Source organism: Mustela nigripes, chromosome 5 (genome assembly GCF_022355385.1).
Source record: "Mustela nigripes isolate SB6536 chromosome 5, MUSNIG.SB6536, whole genome shotgun sequence".
Lineage (NCBI taxonomy): Eukaryota > Metazoa > Chordata > Mammalia > Carnivora > Mustelidae > Mustela > Mustela nigripes.
The window spans coordinates 110,200,951-110,219,086 of NC_081561.1; the positions used below are offsets into that span (position 1 = coordinate 110,200,951).

The 18,136-nt window shown below is 33.7% G+C and overlaps 1 protein-coding gene across 2 annotated transcripts in view; it reads right to left on the reverse strand.

Annotated features, from left to right (window-relative positions):
- Nucleotides 1-1,543: 1,543 nt before the first annotated feature.
- MAP3K7 (mitogen-activated protein kinase kinase kinase 7) overlaps nt 1,544-18,136 on the reverse strand; it is a 75,463-nt gene continuing 58,870 nt past the window's right edge. For both annotated transcript variants that reach the window (XM_059401073.1, XM_059401072.1), the window contains 4 exons: nt 12,564-12,669; nt 8,022-8,083; nt 6,809-6,924; nt 1,544-4,659 (listed from right to left, as the gene is read on the reverse strand). In XM_059401073.1, the coding sequence (XP_059257056.1) occupies nt 4,479-4,659; nt 6,809-6,924; nt 8,022-8,083; nt 12,564-12,669 (465 nt within the window). In that variant the 3' untranslated portion in view covers nt 1,544-4,478. The remainder of the gene's footprint in view (nt 4,660-6,808; nt 6,925-8,021; nt 8,084-12,563; nt 12,670-18,136) is intronic.

Consider the following 18,136-nt stretch of genomic DNA (forward strand, 5'->3'; position numbering starts at 1 on the left):
TATTAGGGTTCTGAAAATGTAAAAATAAAGTGATCTGGAATGTTGCAGAAGATAACACGATACAATCAAGCTAGCTACAATGGATGCATCGAAAGTCTCTTCAAACATGCGTTTTCTCTTGAAGACTGATAGTGAAAAGTTCTCAAGTATCGCTAAGAATGGTTTAATTAAAATTTCCTGTGAAAGGCATTAAAACAACTATTCAAGAGGGGAAAAAAAAGCTTAAAAAGTAAAGAGTACATATTGAGTGATTTTATTGTTTACAATGGTAGAAAATGCAAACAAATTTTTATTGTTGGAAAGCACTGTGCCTGAGGCCTGAAGTAAAGGGACGGAAGGACCATAAAGGGGAATGGAAGACCTTGGGGAGGGGGGATGGAAATGTTCATTATGTATTTTGTTTGTTGGACGGTTTCCTGAGTGTATGAGCATGTCAAAACTCAGTTAACTGCATTGCACATCATTATATGGATGCAGTTTCTTATATAAAAATTATATCCCAATTAAAAAAAAAAGAACAAAAAAGCAAAAACAGAAATACAAAAACAAACCAAAAATGAAAAAGCCTGAAGCCTTTCCTGAGAGTGGAGAACAAGTCTTCTTTCTAGACCAAGCCTCACAATATCATTTCTATTCCCATTTTTAGCATGTCATTCAGCTGAGGGGAGTGGACGAGTGAAGGCGCCCCACTCACTGAATAAATGAATGTGAAAGCTGAAGCATTCAGCAAGTTTTAAATTATAGTACGGCAGAATGGTTTGGAGCACAGACTTGTTTTAAAAGATACGTGTGGGTCTCGGTGTTGGCTTTGTTGTGATCTATAGAGTGGTCACAAAGCCTCTGTGCCTACAAGTGACCTCTTCTCTTCCCCCACATTGTTTGCATTTCTCATGCTCTTCTTCGCATCATGGGATGGTGGCCACAGCGTCTCCTTGCACGAGATTCTGCCTAAAACAGATGATGGGGGAAATGGAAACTCAGGCAAAAGTCTTAACCTTTAGCAGCCTAATTTTCCATCTGGGAAATGAGAGTATGATCTAACTACCATGTGACTAAAGAGAACATGTAACTGGGCATTAGCCACAGGAGCTTCACTTATAACAGGTGCTCAATAAATATTTGTTAAAGGAATGAGTGAATGATGCATGAGCTGATTTACTAAAATGAAGGTCGAGTCTGTAAAAGTTTATGTGTGCATTATGTGATGGCTGGGAGACTAGGAAGTTGATAATGGAATGGAATACTTAATGTAAGGTAGATAACCTAGAGGAAATCAGTTTTCTAATGAGAAGAATCACTCAGTAATGCATATGCCATATTGTACTTTATATAAATCATGATTTAATGAAATTGTGAAGAGTACCCATTTAACAAAAGATGTCACTGGCCAGTGACTTACCCTCTCAAAAATCATGATTACGTTACAATTGTGTTGAGTATTTTAAGAGTACTTACTTTTCAGTTTTTATTTAATTTCATGTAAGGTAAAACACTCCTATAGCTCATTTGCTGATATAAACCATTAACCATTTTTATAAACAAGTTTAGAATAACAATCTGAATTTTATTACAAACAAAAATAAATCTAAAAAGCTTCCTTCAAGTATACAGTATACACAAGGATTTCTGCATTACACTGTTTCACATAAAATGTTCTGAATGACAGAAGTAGAACTTCCTACCATTTGAAGAGAGAAGTTCACTGCTGAAAGCCACATACTTACAGAAAGAAAAGAGCATCACAGGCAAGGCCTGTGATCTCTGGCTACAAGCAGGAGCTGAAACTAGGAACACAGAAGACACTTGGGAGAAAAAAACCACATTAAGTACTCGAAAATGGTTCAGCAAAAAGTCAAACAACTGTAAACAACTTTTAAGCAAATCTCTTCATGCGGTGCTGCTCTAAGTAAATAATGTTAAATGATTTTCATTCTACTCAGTTATTTTTAATGCCGAGGAGTGTCTCTCTCTCTAGACTTTGTTTTCTTTCCCTTGAGGGAAAAAATGAAATGTAATTAGGGATTGTTTGTGAATTTCTTACATGAGGGCCTTTAAGCCACTTGCTTGTCTGTTCACTATTTCTACCCAAAAATGAGAGTTAGAATAAAAAGTGAAATTTTTTTATAAGTAAAACATTTGGCTCCTGTTAAAATCTGTTTGAAGGTCTGACGGTAAGGATGCTGGATAAAACTGGCTATAGATTTCGATTACCCCTGCTGCCTTTTCTCCCATCAAGGATAATCAGGACTTAAAAGGTATGAGCTTTGCAACACAACTACTTTAAAACCAAGGAGGCTGAAGTACACTCAGCGTCTAGGAGAATCACATTGTGAGAATGAAGGAACTTACTGTAAACAAACAAGGAACTTATTGTAAACAAACAAGCAAGAGTTCAATAGCCTTTTTTTTTTTTTTTGGCATTTGGCACCATGACTTAACACTACTGTTTTCTTCCATTTTCCTATTTGAGATTTTCATAAAGTGATTACATGTAATAATAATAAATTTTCCCTTTAAGTATATAATACATAGCAAAAACACATTAATGACTAGAAATAAAATCTGAAATCTATAATGCTAAATCTTAATGGAAAGGTTAAGCATTGGCATCCACACTTGAGTATCTCATGCTCTGAGATAATCAGAAAAGTCTCTGAACACTGATTAGATCCCTTTTGGTGGAGTGACACATACATTATCACAAGCAGCAATGCTATGAATGGGTTGTACTTTTCCTTACTCTACAGTTCTTTTCTATGTCAATTTTATTTTACTATTGATGTGTTGAGACAGTATACTTTTAGTTAGGTAATCAAATTGTTTTGGAATGACAGCCCTTTCTTTTATTTAAATAAAGTAATGGTAGACATTAATTTACTGGAAACTTTCTGAGAACAGATTTTGAGGAAGCTAAAAATGACACAGTTTAGTACAAACTGTCTTTTACCTTTATTGCTTGTATACACAGGAATACATTATAAAACTCAGAGGAGAAAAAAATAACAGAAGAAAAAGTTACCTGCTTTAGCATTTTTAAGAATAGTTTTGATAACTTCTTAGATCAACTTGCTTATCTGAAACAGAGCAAAACTACAATACAATCATGATGTAATTCTAATAATCACAGCAATTATGCTTTCATTTTTAATTTTCTCTTCATAAAACATTAATGCTATAAAAACGAGATTGATGACATCCTTGTTTAAAAGACACCTTGTACTGGTATCAAAATGTGATTTATTTTAATACCAACTGAAAAAAATAGAGCTTATATAGTCTATTATTTCAATGAATTTATTACCTTTATTTTCAAAGTTGGTAGCAAAGTTATTGTTAACAATATAAATTTTCTCTTTATAAGTGTTGAAATTCCCTTAAAAGTGTTGAAAGGCAGCAGGCATTCTAGGATGGGATTGCAAGGAAAATCAGTTACTCCAATGCTGATAAATAGTATACTTCATGAATTTATATTTATTTCTTTAATTTCCTTACTAACTTCTCCTGATTTGCCAGTTTTTTTACTCTTTTGGTATCATAAAAGAAATCTAAGCCCAAGCCTTTTAGCTGGAGCAATTATTTCCATTTTCAATTATTTCTCTTTAGTTTTTCAAATATAAACTAAAACAATCCAATAATCATTGCAGGAAGGAATGATCATTTAAGCTGGATCGTGTTCATTTACCTTTTAATTTCATTTAAGAGATATTACTATTAGAGTGATAAAATCTTTACAGTTTCAACACACATACACTCAATCACAAAATTAAAATCTTTATATCTTAAAAAAAAGGTTCCATTTTGTTCAATGTATCATAATCAGATTTGAGTCCAATGAAATACGTTTTCATTAAATACAGCAACCACCACTTACCTTTAAATATTTTATGGATGGAACTAAGTTCAGTACTGATTGAAGGATGCTGGCATCAGAGCCCTCACTTGCAACTATCCTTAAATGTTCTGCATTTCTATAATGTACCACCGATTATTCTAGATTTATAATACCCTGTCTTTAACTTGGTATATACCATCTTTTGGAAAAAAAATTGTTTTCTGAGATGAGATACAAGAACAAAATCATTCTTGAGGTTCCACCTCGAAAAAAAGATGATGTTTGCACATAGCAGCTAGTTTGATACCCCCTGTTTTTGTTAGGCTAGCCTTCACACAATGAGCATGCACATACAGCCATGGTTCACTGCATCTGTTTTGAAGTTGAGAACTGCTGCTTATTCAAGTCACAGATGCCCCCATGTTATGCAAGGAGACAGTGGAATTGCATGTCCACCATAAGAAAAAGAAAATCAACGATGAAACAAAATGCAGCAAATACAGGCAGTTGGCATTCAGAACACGCCCCAAAGCTAATACTCATGAATTGTCATTATAAGGGCTTTTCTTTTCCTAAAAAAAAAAAAAAAAAAAAAAAAAAAAAAAGTCTTTCTTTGCATATTTTAAAATTTAAAGGTCCCAGAGAATCATGAAGTGCCTTGTCGTTTTTGCTGCTGACTTCTGATGACCTCTAGTTGTTTTTTGCATTGCTGGTAGTAAGTAGAAAGGCTTTTGTTTTCATCTAAAAGCTTTTTATGTTCCTGTACCAGACGAGATGTATTTTGCTGGTCCTTTTCATCCTGGTCCAGTTCTGCAACTAGTTCTTGCCTGAAAACAAATACCACACAATAAAATATTGTATGTGATAGAAAAATTCATACTAATAACTCATGAGCTCGACTTTTTAGGACTTTTATTCTGGGTTGATCATTATGCATCTTAGGTATACTTATCAAATACACTTGTGGACTAGAATAAAAACTATTACCCACTAGTCTGTGTACCCATAGAAACACCATAATCCTTTTGTAAGTAACTGTACTTAGACAAGAAGTGAGTGCAGATAAAATGGTATAAAACAACTTTTAAATACTAGTTTCCTGACCACAGGAAAATAACATGTTTTATCATTCACATTCCAATTTTACACTCATGAACTTTTATTCATGCTTTGAAGTTAGTTTTATTTAACTACAGTACAAAGTGGGGAAGCTAACATGTGCAAGCTAATTAAAATAGATGCTACCAACTTAGAATCTATTTCCTATTTTAAAAGTGAGAACAATACGAAGTACCACTTTCAAATGAGTTAACTCACTTTTACGAACATTTTCAGGAAAGACCATTAGACACTTTTATAGCCTGATAAAACTTTGGGAGATGTTCAATATTAACTCCTAAAGTGAAGTTCCTGGATACAAATGAATAATTAATGAAAAGCCTTTAGATGGTTTTCTTATAATATTTCTCATTTAAAGTATTTAAAATTTATTAAAACTGTCACAATTTTCACACTCCCTTAATCCATCATTTATGTCACAATTTTCACACTCCCTTAATACATCATTTATTTTTTCTAGCACACAACTAATTCCTCCTTCAAATGAACAAAGTATAGATTAAATATGCGAAAGAAAGTTTTTTTTTTTTTTTAAAAAACATGAAGTGTCAACAATTCTACAATTAGCAGACTCTAGTATTTATTTGCTGTATATCCTTTAAGGTATTGAGCTGAAATAATTTTAACAGTAAAAGCTCGTTTTTCTTGGGGGGGGTAGTACAAACAAAACTTTCCACAAATTACTTCAGGAAGCAAGAAATTTTCATTTATTTAGGTTAAAATTAACAGAGGGAATCCTATTACCATGTGTACATATAGTTGCCTTGATTTTGTACTACAGCACTTCATTTCAGTTTCCACAATAATTAAGCTTCAGAGGTATAAAATTTCATGGGATCATGCTTAAGAAAACTGAAGTTTTTGTTTTGTTTTTTAGAATTTCAAATAAAGGACCATGAAAACGGGTATTCTTAAAAAAGGGAGGAGGAAGGCAGACTCTTTATAAACTCTCAGAAAAACATGTGAGTATAAAACTCCCCAGAAAAACACTCACACGTATAAAATAAAGTAATTCTACTCTCTTAAAAATATACCTAGAAAGAATATATCTACAGAATACTTATTTATTTATTATTATTTTTTATGTTAACATATAACATATTACTTTCCCCAGGGGTACAGGTCTGTGAATCATTGGGCTTACATATTTCATAGTACTCACCACACACAGGTGAATATTAGTAAATCAAATTATTTTATCTATGTCTAAAGAAATAATAAATCTTTATAACTATAAATCTAAACAGCTTTTAGCTTTAAAATTCTTAGGACATAAGACATGTTTATATAACACCAGTTTATTTTCCTTAATTTTAATATAGTATATGTAGTCAAAAGGGATGAATTTTGCATTAAAAAAAAAAGAGCCAAAAGTTGCTTTAAACTTAAAGATGAACACATGTAAAACCTTCAAGTTGGAAATATAGTTGACCCTGGAACAACATGGGTCTGAACTACATGGATCCACTTACACATGGATTTTTGTACAGTACTGTAAATGTGTTTTTTTTTCCTTATGATTTCCTTAATAAAACTTTTTCTCTAGCTTACTTTATTCTAAAAATAAAGTACATAATACATATAACATAAAAAATATGTGTTAATTGACTGTTTATGTTATTGGTAAGGATTCTAGTCCACAGAAGGCCAATGACATTTTTGAGGAGTCAAAATTTACATGTGCATTTTTCAATGAGTAGGGGTTCAGCACCCCAACCCTCAAGCTGTTCAAGGGTCAACTCTATGCTTAACGATTAGTTCTAAAAATTACAGTTTTCATGTTTTCCAACAATATTTAACCTTAACATATTTTAAACTCAAAATACAAATGTGTTTTATTCATAAAAGATAACTTACTTTCTCTGTAATAACAATGCAATTTCTGTTTGAACTTTCATATATTCTTGTGCCATTTTACAATGCTGTTCAAACACTGCCATAGATTCTTTGGAGTTTGGGCACGGTGCTAGAGGCTAAAAATAAATCAGGACTCTTAAAACATAATTCAATCAAATTTCAATATCAAGCTGAGAGTTAAGACAGTAACTGTGATACGTTTTTATAGCACTAAAGCAGTTGTCTTTTAAAAATAAGTGTTAAACCATGGTCTAGAAAATTTCAGGGTCCTTTTGACAGAGTTAACTCAGAATATAAATTCACACTCGCTGTTTTAACACTTTTGTTGTTACAGAGAATCATGACCAGAGTATCATTGGCCTCTGGTTTTACATTTCAGGTTGTCAACTGTATTATACCAAAAGAAGCTTCTAGCTCCCATACTCATGAGGAGACAGTTAAGTGTATTACTTAAATTCTCGGTCACTATGAATATGACAGTGTACCATGAAATGTATTAAGCAGAAATGAACTTATGTAAATTTTTATACTACAGCACTAAAATTAAAGAGCAAAAATTATATTTTTGATATTCTTAGCATTCTTTTTTTTTGAGAAAGTGAGAGAATCTCAAGCAGGCTCCGCACCCAGTGGAGAGCCTGACATGGGGCTCCACTTCATAACCCTGAGAACAGGACCTGAGCCAAAATCAAGAGTTGGATGCTTGCAGCGCCTGGGTGGCTCAGTCATTAAGCATCTGCCTTCAGTTCAGGAAATGATCCCAGGGATCAAGCCCCACATCTGGCTCTCTGCTCGTTGGGAAGCCTGTTTCTCCCTCTCCCACTCTCCCTGTTTGTGTTCCCTCTCTCACTGTGTCTCTCTCTGTCAAATAAATAAATAAAATCTTAAAGAAAAGAGAAAAAAAAAAGGAGTTGGGTGCTTAACTAACTGAGGAATTCAGGTGATTCCCCCCCAACATTCTTGGTATTCTTAAACAAATATATGGAAATATTTAAAGACAACTGTTAATCTATGACCACCAATTTTATATCTGATTAACTTAAATGGACAAACCATTTTAACTTGATTTTAGAAAGTTTAAGGAGGCCATCTAAAAGCATAAATAAATGAATATATGATGCCAGATATAAACAAAACTGTTCACTTTCTAGATAGACTATGTCTAAACTTCTAAGGAAAAAGTAAACATTTACTGAGAAAGTACTCTTTTTACCTGTAGTTGGTGATCCAGTGTAAGATAAGCCATTGGGATAGAGTTATCTGATCCATTGGTATCTGGAATTCAAGTATGTGTTTTATTTTCTATCATGAATAATTATAAGCAAAACACAAGAGAGCATGCATGAATATTAGCATTTTTTCCTAAAGTAAATAATACATTAAAGTTATTGTTGTTAATAACAAAGAGAGTCTATTTCTGAATTCTAAAGGTAAAAATGGAACATCCAATCACCAGATAATCAGAATGCAACCATACTCTAGCACAATTTAAGTTGGTTTTAAGTTGTGTAATGTTACAGGTCATAAGCCCTTGTTCAATTAAAAACAAAAACATCTACCCTTGAGACTAATACTACATTATATGTTAAACAGCTTGAATTTAAATAAAATCCTGAAAGAAAACAAAAACAAAAACAGTGGTATGGGACCTTTATACTTTAAATTCAGTCTTCATTGACTCTACCTAGTCTAACCTCGTATCTCTTTCCTTGATCATGCTGTTTACTATAATGCTGTGTCAATTCCCTGAATATTAGCATTCTTTAATGGAAAAAGGTGGGGGAGACACATTCTCTTCCAGTGGAATATCTTAAATTTATATATATTCTAGTGTGAACTCCTTCCCACCTCTCCTAATGAGAATCGCTGCAGAAAATGTTAGAGGTTTCTGAGGGGAGTACACTGAACACAGGTGTAATGAATAGTAGGGAAACTGTAGCTCGAAGTCATGGGCGGGACAGTTAAATGGGTTAAATCAAACAACCTGTTGATTTTATCAAAGCATTTGAACAGACAGCTTTTATTTGTATTTCAAAAGAGGTATAAACTGTCCTGACAACTTGCATGAGTCACATGGGATTAACGTTTATGCCTCCAGAAGCAGGCGGGGCAACTGTGAAGTAATATGGACTTTTTTATTTCAGAAGTAGCTGCTTTCCCACTGTTAGGAAAGAGTAAGTGAATTGTTCAAGGGCCTCTGGGTGGCTCAGTTGGTAAAGCATCTGCTGTAAGCTCAGGTCATGACCCCAGGGTCCTGGAATTGAGCCCCACGTAGGGCTCTTTGCTCGGCGCGGAGAGCCTTGCTTCTCCCTCTCCCTCTCGTTCTACCTGTTTGTGGTCTGTCAAATCAATATATAAATAATCTTAAAAAAAGAAAGTGAACTGTTCAGCCCCTTTTCTAACAAGTGACTCCTTGAAAGAGTGGTACAGATAAATATAAGTTTGGGCTGAGAGCAAGGCATGGCATGCAATGCAATAAAAATCTAGGACAGTCTGATGGTTGGGTAACTTCAATAATTTATTACTGACTGATATTCTAGTTTTCTTTTTCAAAGCCACTGTGAATGTGCTTGCAAGTAACTCCAAAAGCTAAGCTAAATCAAATGATATAAGAAAATGCATGTAAGAAATACCATGCAATGCTAACACAGAGTAAGCTGTCAAAACATGGTGGTGATGGTTAATATTACTGTTGTTATTATTGACACTAAATGGAGAATTAGGAAGGAAGGGCAGTTTTACATACTTAATTTTGTATTTCAGATTGAAAAATTAATGTTTTTAAAAAGTAATGTTTATTAAATACTGGAGTGCCATAAAGAGTGGATGGAGTACAGTACAGTACTAGTACAGTCTTACCTACCCTAAAGTCATATACTAACGTAAGTATTCTTCTGGAATGGCTAAATGAAAACTACATTTAACTTATTATCTCTCTCTTTCCCTACCCACAACAACAGTTTCGAACTATGCGCCCATGGAACACTACTTTCCGCAAAAATACAATTGATTAAAAGTTATTTCCCCCTGGGCTTTATAGGAAGAATTAAGTATCCTAAACTCGTTCAATATTTCTGTTCTTATTACTTTCTTAAATCTTTCATATTTGATATATCTTATCAAATAAGCACCCTGTCATCTGATATATATTTACTTTTTAAAAAATTTTTATTTTTTTAAAGATTTTATTTATTTGAGAGAGAGAGAGAGTGAGAAAGCACAAGAGAGCACAGAAGCCGCAGGATGGGGAGCAGCAAAGGGAGAAGGGGGCCAGTGCCGGGCTCCATCCCAGGATCCTGGAATCATGACCTGAGCTGAAGGCAGATGCTTAACTGAAAGAGCCACACAGGCGCCCCTCTGATACATATTTTAAAATTAAGTATATCAGTGTTTCACAGTATTCAGGGAATAGAAAAAAAAAATTCAAGGACTATTCTATTAACTTTTAAAACACTGAGCTTTGCACTGCAAATTTAGTAGTTTTTAAAACTACATAAAAGCATGATGAGTTTTTTTAAATTTTTAATGTGTCAGTATTATGACTCTAATAAGATTGTAAGCAGTGGGCCATGTTTTACACTTCTAATCTTTACAAATAAGAAAAACTCTTCGGTGGGTTTTTCCTTCTCTGTGGCTCCCTCTACTGTGTCTAGCTATCTTTCTAACTGCTCTTGGGTATGTATGTCTTTCTTTATCCTCTGTATATTATAAATATAAATCCAAGAGCACTCATTGTATGCTATGATTATTAAATTGATATGCTTCTTATTTTTCTCTGAAAATGGATAGAAATCCCTCCTCTTTTAAATTAAAACTACTTAATTAATTAGGTTACTTAAACTTATGTATGCACTTCTAAATTTTTCCTGAATCAGGGAGACTTCAAAGAAAAAGGCTTTACCAATATCTCTTCCCTGTAATTTATTGTATTAGCTTGATTATCAGTACTTTTCTTAGAAACAATGCAAAGCTGAACATCATTAAATATAAGCCTAAACCAGTTTCAACTTCTAAAATTATATTCAAAATTATCTAAAATTATAACCACATACTTGCTGTATTTCAAAGGAAACACAAAATTCAGTTGAATTTTGGACCTAGATATGATTTCTAGCTATTGGTATTTTAGGTCCCAGAAAGGAAAAAAATGAGATTGGGTTTGAAAGGCTGGAAGAATATATGAAGTAGGAAAAAAAAAAAAAAAGAAGTGAGAAGGACATAAGAGAATTTTTATTTTATTTCCATGAATTCACATTGGACTAGCATGGCTAGATTAGTCTAGGTTGAAGTCAGGAAGGAGGTCCTGCAAAATTTGAGCACTAGGTCTCAGCAAATGCTGTAATGTCAGGGCACGTACTCCCTCACCAAAGGGTTGAAGAACCAGGAAAGAGCTAACCTTACCTGAATGTTAATGATCAAATCTGTCAAGAGCATTTCCCTACCTACCTCTGAGAGAAAGCACACTGTGACAAATTCTGCATATGTGCTGAGTAGTGAATGTTCTGGACAATCCGGGGTTGGGCTTGCTAGGGGTGAAACTCAGAGGAGTTTTTTGCCACCACTAAATTTAAACTTACTAAAACTAGAGAGTACACCCCTGGCTAAACTTAGTTGTATCTTACATGAAAGAGAGAAAGCTACTCAGTAATTTTTTTAAATTAAATTATGAACTTGACTAAGCCATGCCAAATATCTATAAATACTTACAAGGAGTGTTTTAGTTTGTAAAGGGAGAAAGCTGACTTTTTAATTTCAATTTAATGGACACTATTAATAACACAGCTGATCTTAAATAAAATCACAAATGGTTTAATTATCCAAGGCCTAAGAGATCATCTTTCCCTCCTTGACATAATAACATATAAATAATAAATGTTTATAGAACCATACTGCTGAGTATTTATCAGGGAATTCTCTTAATGCTAAGGAAAGTTAATTCCACTGTGGCACATAACTTCCTGCTTGCCCATAATAAAACTATTCCATCATTAGATTTTAATACTAGTATTTTGACCAGTTAGTCATTCATTTTAGGGAGTTTTAGTATTATTATTACTATTTTTAAAAGATTTTATTTATTTATTTGACAGAGAGAGAGAGAGAGAGATCACAGGTAGGCAGGCAGAGAGAGGGGGGAAGGAGGCTCCCCGGGGAGCAGAGAGCCCAATGCAGAGCTCAATCCCAGGACCCTGAGATCCTGACCTGAGCCAAAGGCAGAGGCTTAACCCACTGAGCCACTCAGGTGCCACTAGGGAGTTTTAATTTAACAGGCTTTTTAAGGTCTAATTAACAGAAATTTATGTAACATTAATGGTCAGAAATTTTTTTTCTCACTGAAGTACATGGTATCTCGTGTCTTTAAGACAAAAGACTGAGACTAAGATGATTATTTTTATTCTATTGATTTTAGTTATTTAAATGATAATGGACTTTACTACTATCATCTGTAGAATGGATCAAAAATAGGAAAATCAGAGACTTAAGAATCAAGAACACAGTATCTTCCTCTGTAGAGGAACAAAATCATCTTTAATATAGATGGTTAGTATCTGGGGGGGAAATGCAGAAGGCGAGACAATCTATTTCAGTACTCAAAAACTCATCTTTAAGTTTATTGCTAAATATTTGATTTTATTAATATGAAAATCTACTCTGAAATGCCTGCCTTTTTAAAGATCAGTGTCATGACACAAATAAATGGAAACAAATATGATGAATTCAACTTTTAATTATAATGAGGAAATACACTGGTCACCTGTGGAATCATCAGGAGTCCATGGATGACTTCGAGTTGGCTTTTCTGAGGTTGGTCCTGAGGTAGTGATCATTCTGACGCTAGGACTGGATGACCTACTGCTTACCTATTGGAAGAAATGATAGGAGGAACAAAATGTGATTTTTATGTGAAAAAAAAAGAAGAGAAAATTTTTATTACAAAGCAAAGGACAGCCTTCCATTTCTATCACTAGAGGTCTTGAAATACTCTTGAAAAAAGTAAATAAATCCTCTAAGATTTTATACACACACACACACACACACACACGTCTGTACATATGTATATACACAAATACAAAATTTATATGCACTCATGCATAATACCTCTTAAAAACTGATGAGCTTTCAAGAAAGTAAGAGAAATGCTCTGAGACCAGTAATAAAGCAGGATCAGGAGTCCAGTAAGTGCTTAAACTGTTAGCTCTGTGAATTTCAAATGAACACCAATGACCTAAAACTTTTGTTTTGACTATGTTCTGCACTCAGAGGAAAGGCATTAAGTCTTAGGCCTTTGTAGGATGGGAATAAGACTGGAGAACTGCTGTGCTTAAAGCTAAAACCCAAGAAAGACTTCAGTTTTGGGGAAAGAGTGAACTAGGAATAAAGGTCTACCCTACAAAAGCAGAGAGCAAATAAATTTGTCTGTGTTGGGAGTGGCTCTGGGTGGAGGGGAGAAATGTATCCACTGTGAATTCATAAAATATTTACATAACTGCTGGACGATACAACAAATCCCAACCACAATCAATCCCAAGCAGAAAAAAATAACAGAACTACAATAATGAATTAAACATGGGTCATATTATAGTCAATTCTAGAGAACAAAGAAAATAGAACATAGCAGAAAGTAGCTAAAGACAGATTATTCCCCAAACCATTCAGTTAGATTCTTAATAGCAAAAAGGAAGCCAGAAGAAAGTGGAGTATCTTTAAGCTGCTAAAAGAAAATAACTATTATCTTAGAATTGTTTGACCAACAAAAACATAAAGAATGAGGTCAAAATAACATTCTTAGATAAAAATAGACTCTACCATCCATAGCTCTTTTTTAAACAATTTTTTTCATCCATAAGCTCTTACAAAAATGTCTAAAGCACGTAGTTTAGGGTTAAGAAAAAGTTTTCCCTGACTGAAGGACCAAGTTGCAATCAGGAATACTGGTAAACATAAGGATGATTCTATGCACAGAAAATATTAAACAATGGGAACATGACTAATTTTCAAAATTACCAAGCAAACAGATAATAAGAGAGTACTAAAACTTGAATAAAAATAGCATAAGCAAGAGAAGGACTTATTTAAAAATCCTTATATTGTTGAAGATGAGGTAAAGATATTAACTTTAGTTTGAGTCTGAGTGTTAAAATTTCACAGGTAGTTACTAGAAGTATATGGGATCCCCAAATTAGAAAGACAAATAATGGGATGAGAAATATATTTGTTCAATCCAAAGGAAGGCAAAAAAAGGAGCAAAAAGGGAAATAAAAGAAAGCATAAGATTAAAAGGAACAAATCAATCAGTAACCGTAATATAAACGGATTAATTTCTTGAGTTAAGATATTTAAAAAATCAGACTGTCAGGATGGATTACATGCTCTTTATAAGAGACAGCTCTAATTCACAGGGTAGAGAAACCAGCAAGTTAAAGGATGAAAAACAACAGGCAAACCTACCCAAAATAAAGTTATGTAGCTATATTAATATGAGAGAAAAGAGTTTAGAATTAAAAAAAATTACTAGAGAAAGAGATAACATGATTAGTGAGTCAATCATTATGTAACAACAATTCAAAATTTATATGCTCTACCTATTATAAGATATGCTGTATCTATACATAGCTTCCAAACAGCTACAGCAATAAAACTGCAAGGAGAAAGGGACATAATCACCACTACAGTGCAGTATTTTAATACTCCTTGGTAAATGATTTATAAAACCAGACCAAAAAATAAGATACACCACCAGTAAAACCTGAACTGCATTAAGAAGAAAGCTTGCTCTAAACGTATCAATGAACCCTATACCTAAAAACTGGAGAATATGCATTCTTTTTAAGTACCATAGAACATTTATGAAAACTGATCATGTACTAGCTATAAGGCAAATCTCAAAAAAAGTTAAAAAAATTTACTTTTGTATGACTCAAAGTTAACCTTAAAAATCTCATATATTTGGACACTTAAAAACACTTCTAAATAACTAACTGTTCAAAGAAACAACGTGGAAATGAGAAAGTATTTGAACTGATTTTTACCATGAAACACAGTAAAACCTGTGGGATGCAACTACAGAGGCACTTGGAGAAAAATACTCAATTCCAAATATTTAGATGAAAAAAATATAGAAGCAGTGACAGTTTATAAGCTAGAGATTTAACTTATAAAATTAGAAAAAGGGCGCCTGGGTGGCTCAGTGGGTTAAGCCGCTGCCTTCGGCTCAGGTCATGATCTCAGGGTCCTGGGATTGAGTCCCACATCGGGCTCTCAACTCTGTGGGGAGCCTGCTTCCCTCTCCCTCTCTCTCTGCCTGCCTCTCTAACTACTCGTGATCTCTGTCAAATAAATAAATAAAACCTTTAAAAAAATTGGAAAAAGAACAAAGTCATCAGCCTCCCCTCAAAAATAACAAAATAAGAATGAGAGAATACTATAAATTGGTTAGTAAATTAAAAACAAAACAAAAAATTAAAAAAGTGAAATAGAGAAATTCTAAAAAATATATACATCACTGAAGTTTCTATACATTAGAGAAAACACCAACCTCAGAGGATTTTACAGTTGAGTTCTATCAAGCACTTACCATTGTGAAATTATTCTAGAAAAAAGAAACACTTCCTGACTCATTCTGTAAGGCAGTAAATCTGATTAAGAAATAAGGACAGAAAAAGAAAAACTACTAGGCAACTTTACTGATGAATATAGGGGCAAAAATCAAAGTCCTAAAAATTATATTAGCAAATGGAATTTGCCAGTATAAAAACAATAAAAATCATCTGAGAAGTTGAGGTTATCCTATAAATGCAAAGGTCACTTTGTGCTAGGAATTCTATTAATCCAATTCATCTTATTAACAGATTAAAGGAGAAAAATCTCAACAGATGCATTAAAAAAGCATTTGACAAAATGTAACATTTTGTTAAATTTTTTTTAACAAACTTGAATTCTATTTAAGAGAAGATAGTTTCTTAACTAGAGAACTAGTATTTATAAAAAGTCTAGAAATGTGGCAGCACAGAAAATGGCATTGTAGGCTGGTGGATGACAGAAAGGTCACTTTTTAAGGAGCACACACAGGCAGAGTCATGGGAATTGATCACGTTCCATTTCTTAAACTGGGTAGTGGATTCGTAAATGTTCATTTTATTATCAGACTTTATAACTTACATATTACATATACTCTTATCTATGTATTAATATTTCATATATTAAAAATTCTCAGAGGACATATGAGTTAAAATGGATTTTATAAGACTCTTTAAAAAAAAAAAAGGTGTTTCAAATTTGTCAGAGACAGAGAGAGAGAGCGAGCGCGAGCATGCACACACACAAGCAGATAGAGTGGCAGGCAGAGGTGGAGAGAGAAGCAGGCTCCCTGCCTAGCATGGAGCCCAATGTAGGACTCGATCCCAAGACCCTGGCTGGGATCATGACCTGAGCTCAAGGCAGCAGCTTAACTGAGCCACCCAGGCATCCCTATAAGACTCTTTTTCAAAAAAGCACCTTTTTTTCTTAAAAGTGTTACTGATACTCAAAAAAGAATATGGAGTTATACAAAGTAAAACATAAAAAGTACATAAATTCAAAAGAATCTTCAACAGAAACACTCAAAGATGGCATCAAGTAAAATGAGGGTAATACAATAGTTACAGAAAGTCCCCATGTGTAGAAATTAGCAGATGTGAATTCTAATTATGGTACTAAGTCTAATTTAGTTTACTTTAAGAAGTCTTGTTTTCTTTATCTAGAGAGGGGTGGAGCTGGGTTAAAGATGTGGTAACTTTTAGTATTTCATCCACTGCTACAGTTCTATTATCCTAAGCCTTGAAAACTCACAACAGATTGAGGATACTAAAACTGTAAAAGGCACTTGTATAACAATTTTGGAAATAAATCACAAAATAATTCTGAAGAAAAGACTGATGGGATATTACTTTCATCTTGGGTACCTAAGAAATTGCTTCAGAAATTCCAAAAAAAGCTTTCTTATACCACAAACAATTTCCAACTCCTTATTAGACTGGTCTTTCCAAAACCTTAGTTTATGCATGTCATACTTACAGAGGTGCCCTGTGTATAACAACGCTCATTGTTTTTCTCTCCTTATTGCTAATTCTTCTTCATCTTTCAGGGCCCTGCTGAGATTCCCTTCAACATGTTATGTTCATTCTTGCTACATCCTTGGTTTTCTGAGCTCAAAGCCAGATCCTCTGTTTGAAGACTACTTTATTCTAGCAGCATCTACAAATGTTCATTTACTGGTTGTGAATGGATCAATTCTGAAATTCCCACCTTGGCGTTCCTGACCCTCCATCAGCAGGTTTTACCTTACCTATCCGGATGATCTCTCCTCTGATAATTCCTTATGCCCCTCTTTCTCTTCCTGCTTTTAATCCTGACCCTATATTCATTTAAGGATTATATGGTCTAATGCAAAGAGCAAATATGACAAGTGAACTACATGAATCTGACATTTTATACATCAAAATAATTGAGTATCAGCAAGTTCACATGATTTAGTCTAATACTTTGTGGAGACCTGGGTATAAATCTCAGTTCTGCCATCTGTGCCTATGTGAACTTGAATAAGCTGTCTTTTGGTACCTTAAGCTCATTTATCAAATGTGGCTGAACAGTAGTAATAGTTAAGAAGTCAGGCACTGGAAACAATACAACCCAGAGTCTGAATCTCTGTCTGCTATTTATTAGCAGTGTGGCTTTACATAAGTTGTTTAATCTCTAAGCCTCAATAAGTAAAATGAGGACAGTGTTACCTGCCTCATCAGTTTGTAAAAAAATCAAATGAAATAAAGTATCTGAAGTATTTTTTGACACAATGAAAATGTTCACTAAGTGGCTGATTATTAGGTTGTAAATCTTAAGATGGGAATATATGAATGAACTTGCAGCACCTAACAATTCTTTCTCAAGATTAAAATCACGGTTCTTTTTATAAAACACAGTGACTAAACCCTGTAACAAAGACACTTTTCTTCTTTGAATTTGGCTGTATTTATAGTGTGCTACTACATAAGCCTCAACTTGAGACTGAAATAGTTTATATTACTCTCAATGTTTGTTATTCCTCAAAAATATTATAATATACTAAGGGCTGAGATCATGTGTATTTGTATATTGTACTCCACAGGATTTAGGAAATTACTGAATATATAATAACTACAAAATAAATACTCACTGAATAAAACGATAACATAAGCTCTTAGTACTCAGGTATAAGTCTGGTGCTTAGGCTTATTTACCTTTTGTGTATAAGAAAGAATATATACCAAAAAGAATCAGTGATGAAATTTGTTAACTCTTACTTTTGGATGCTGC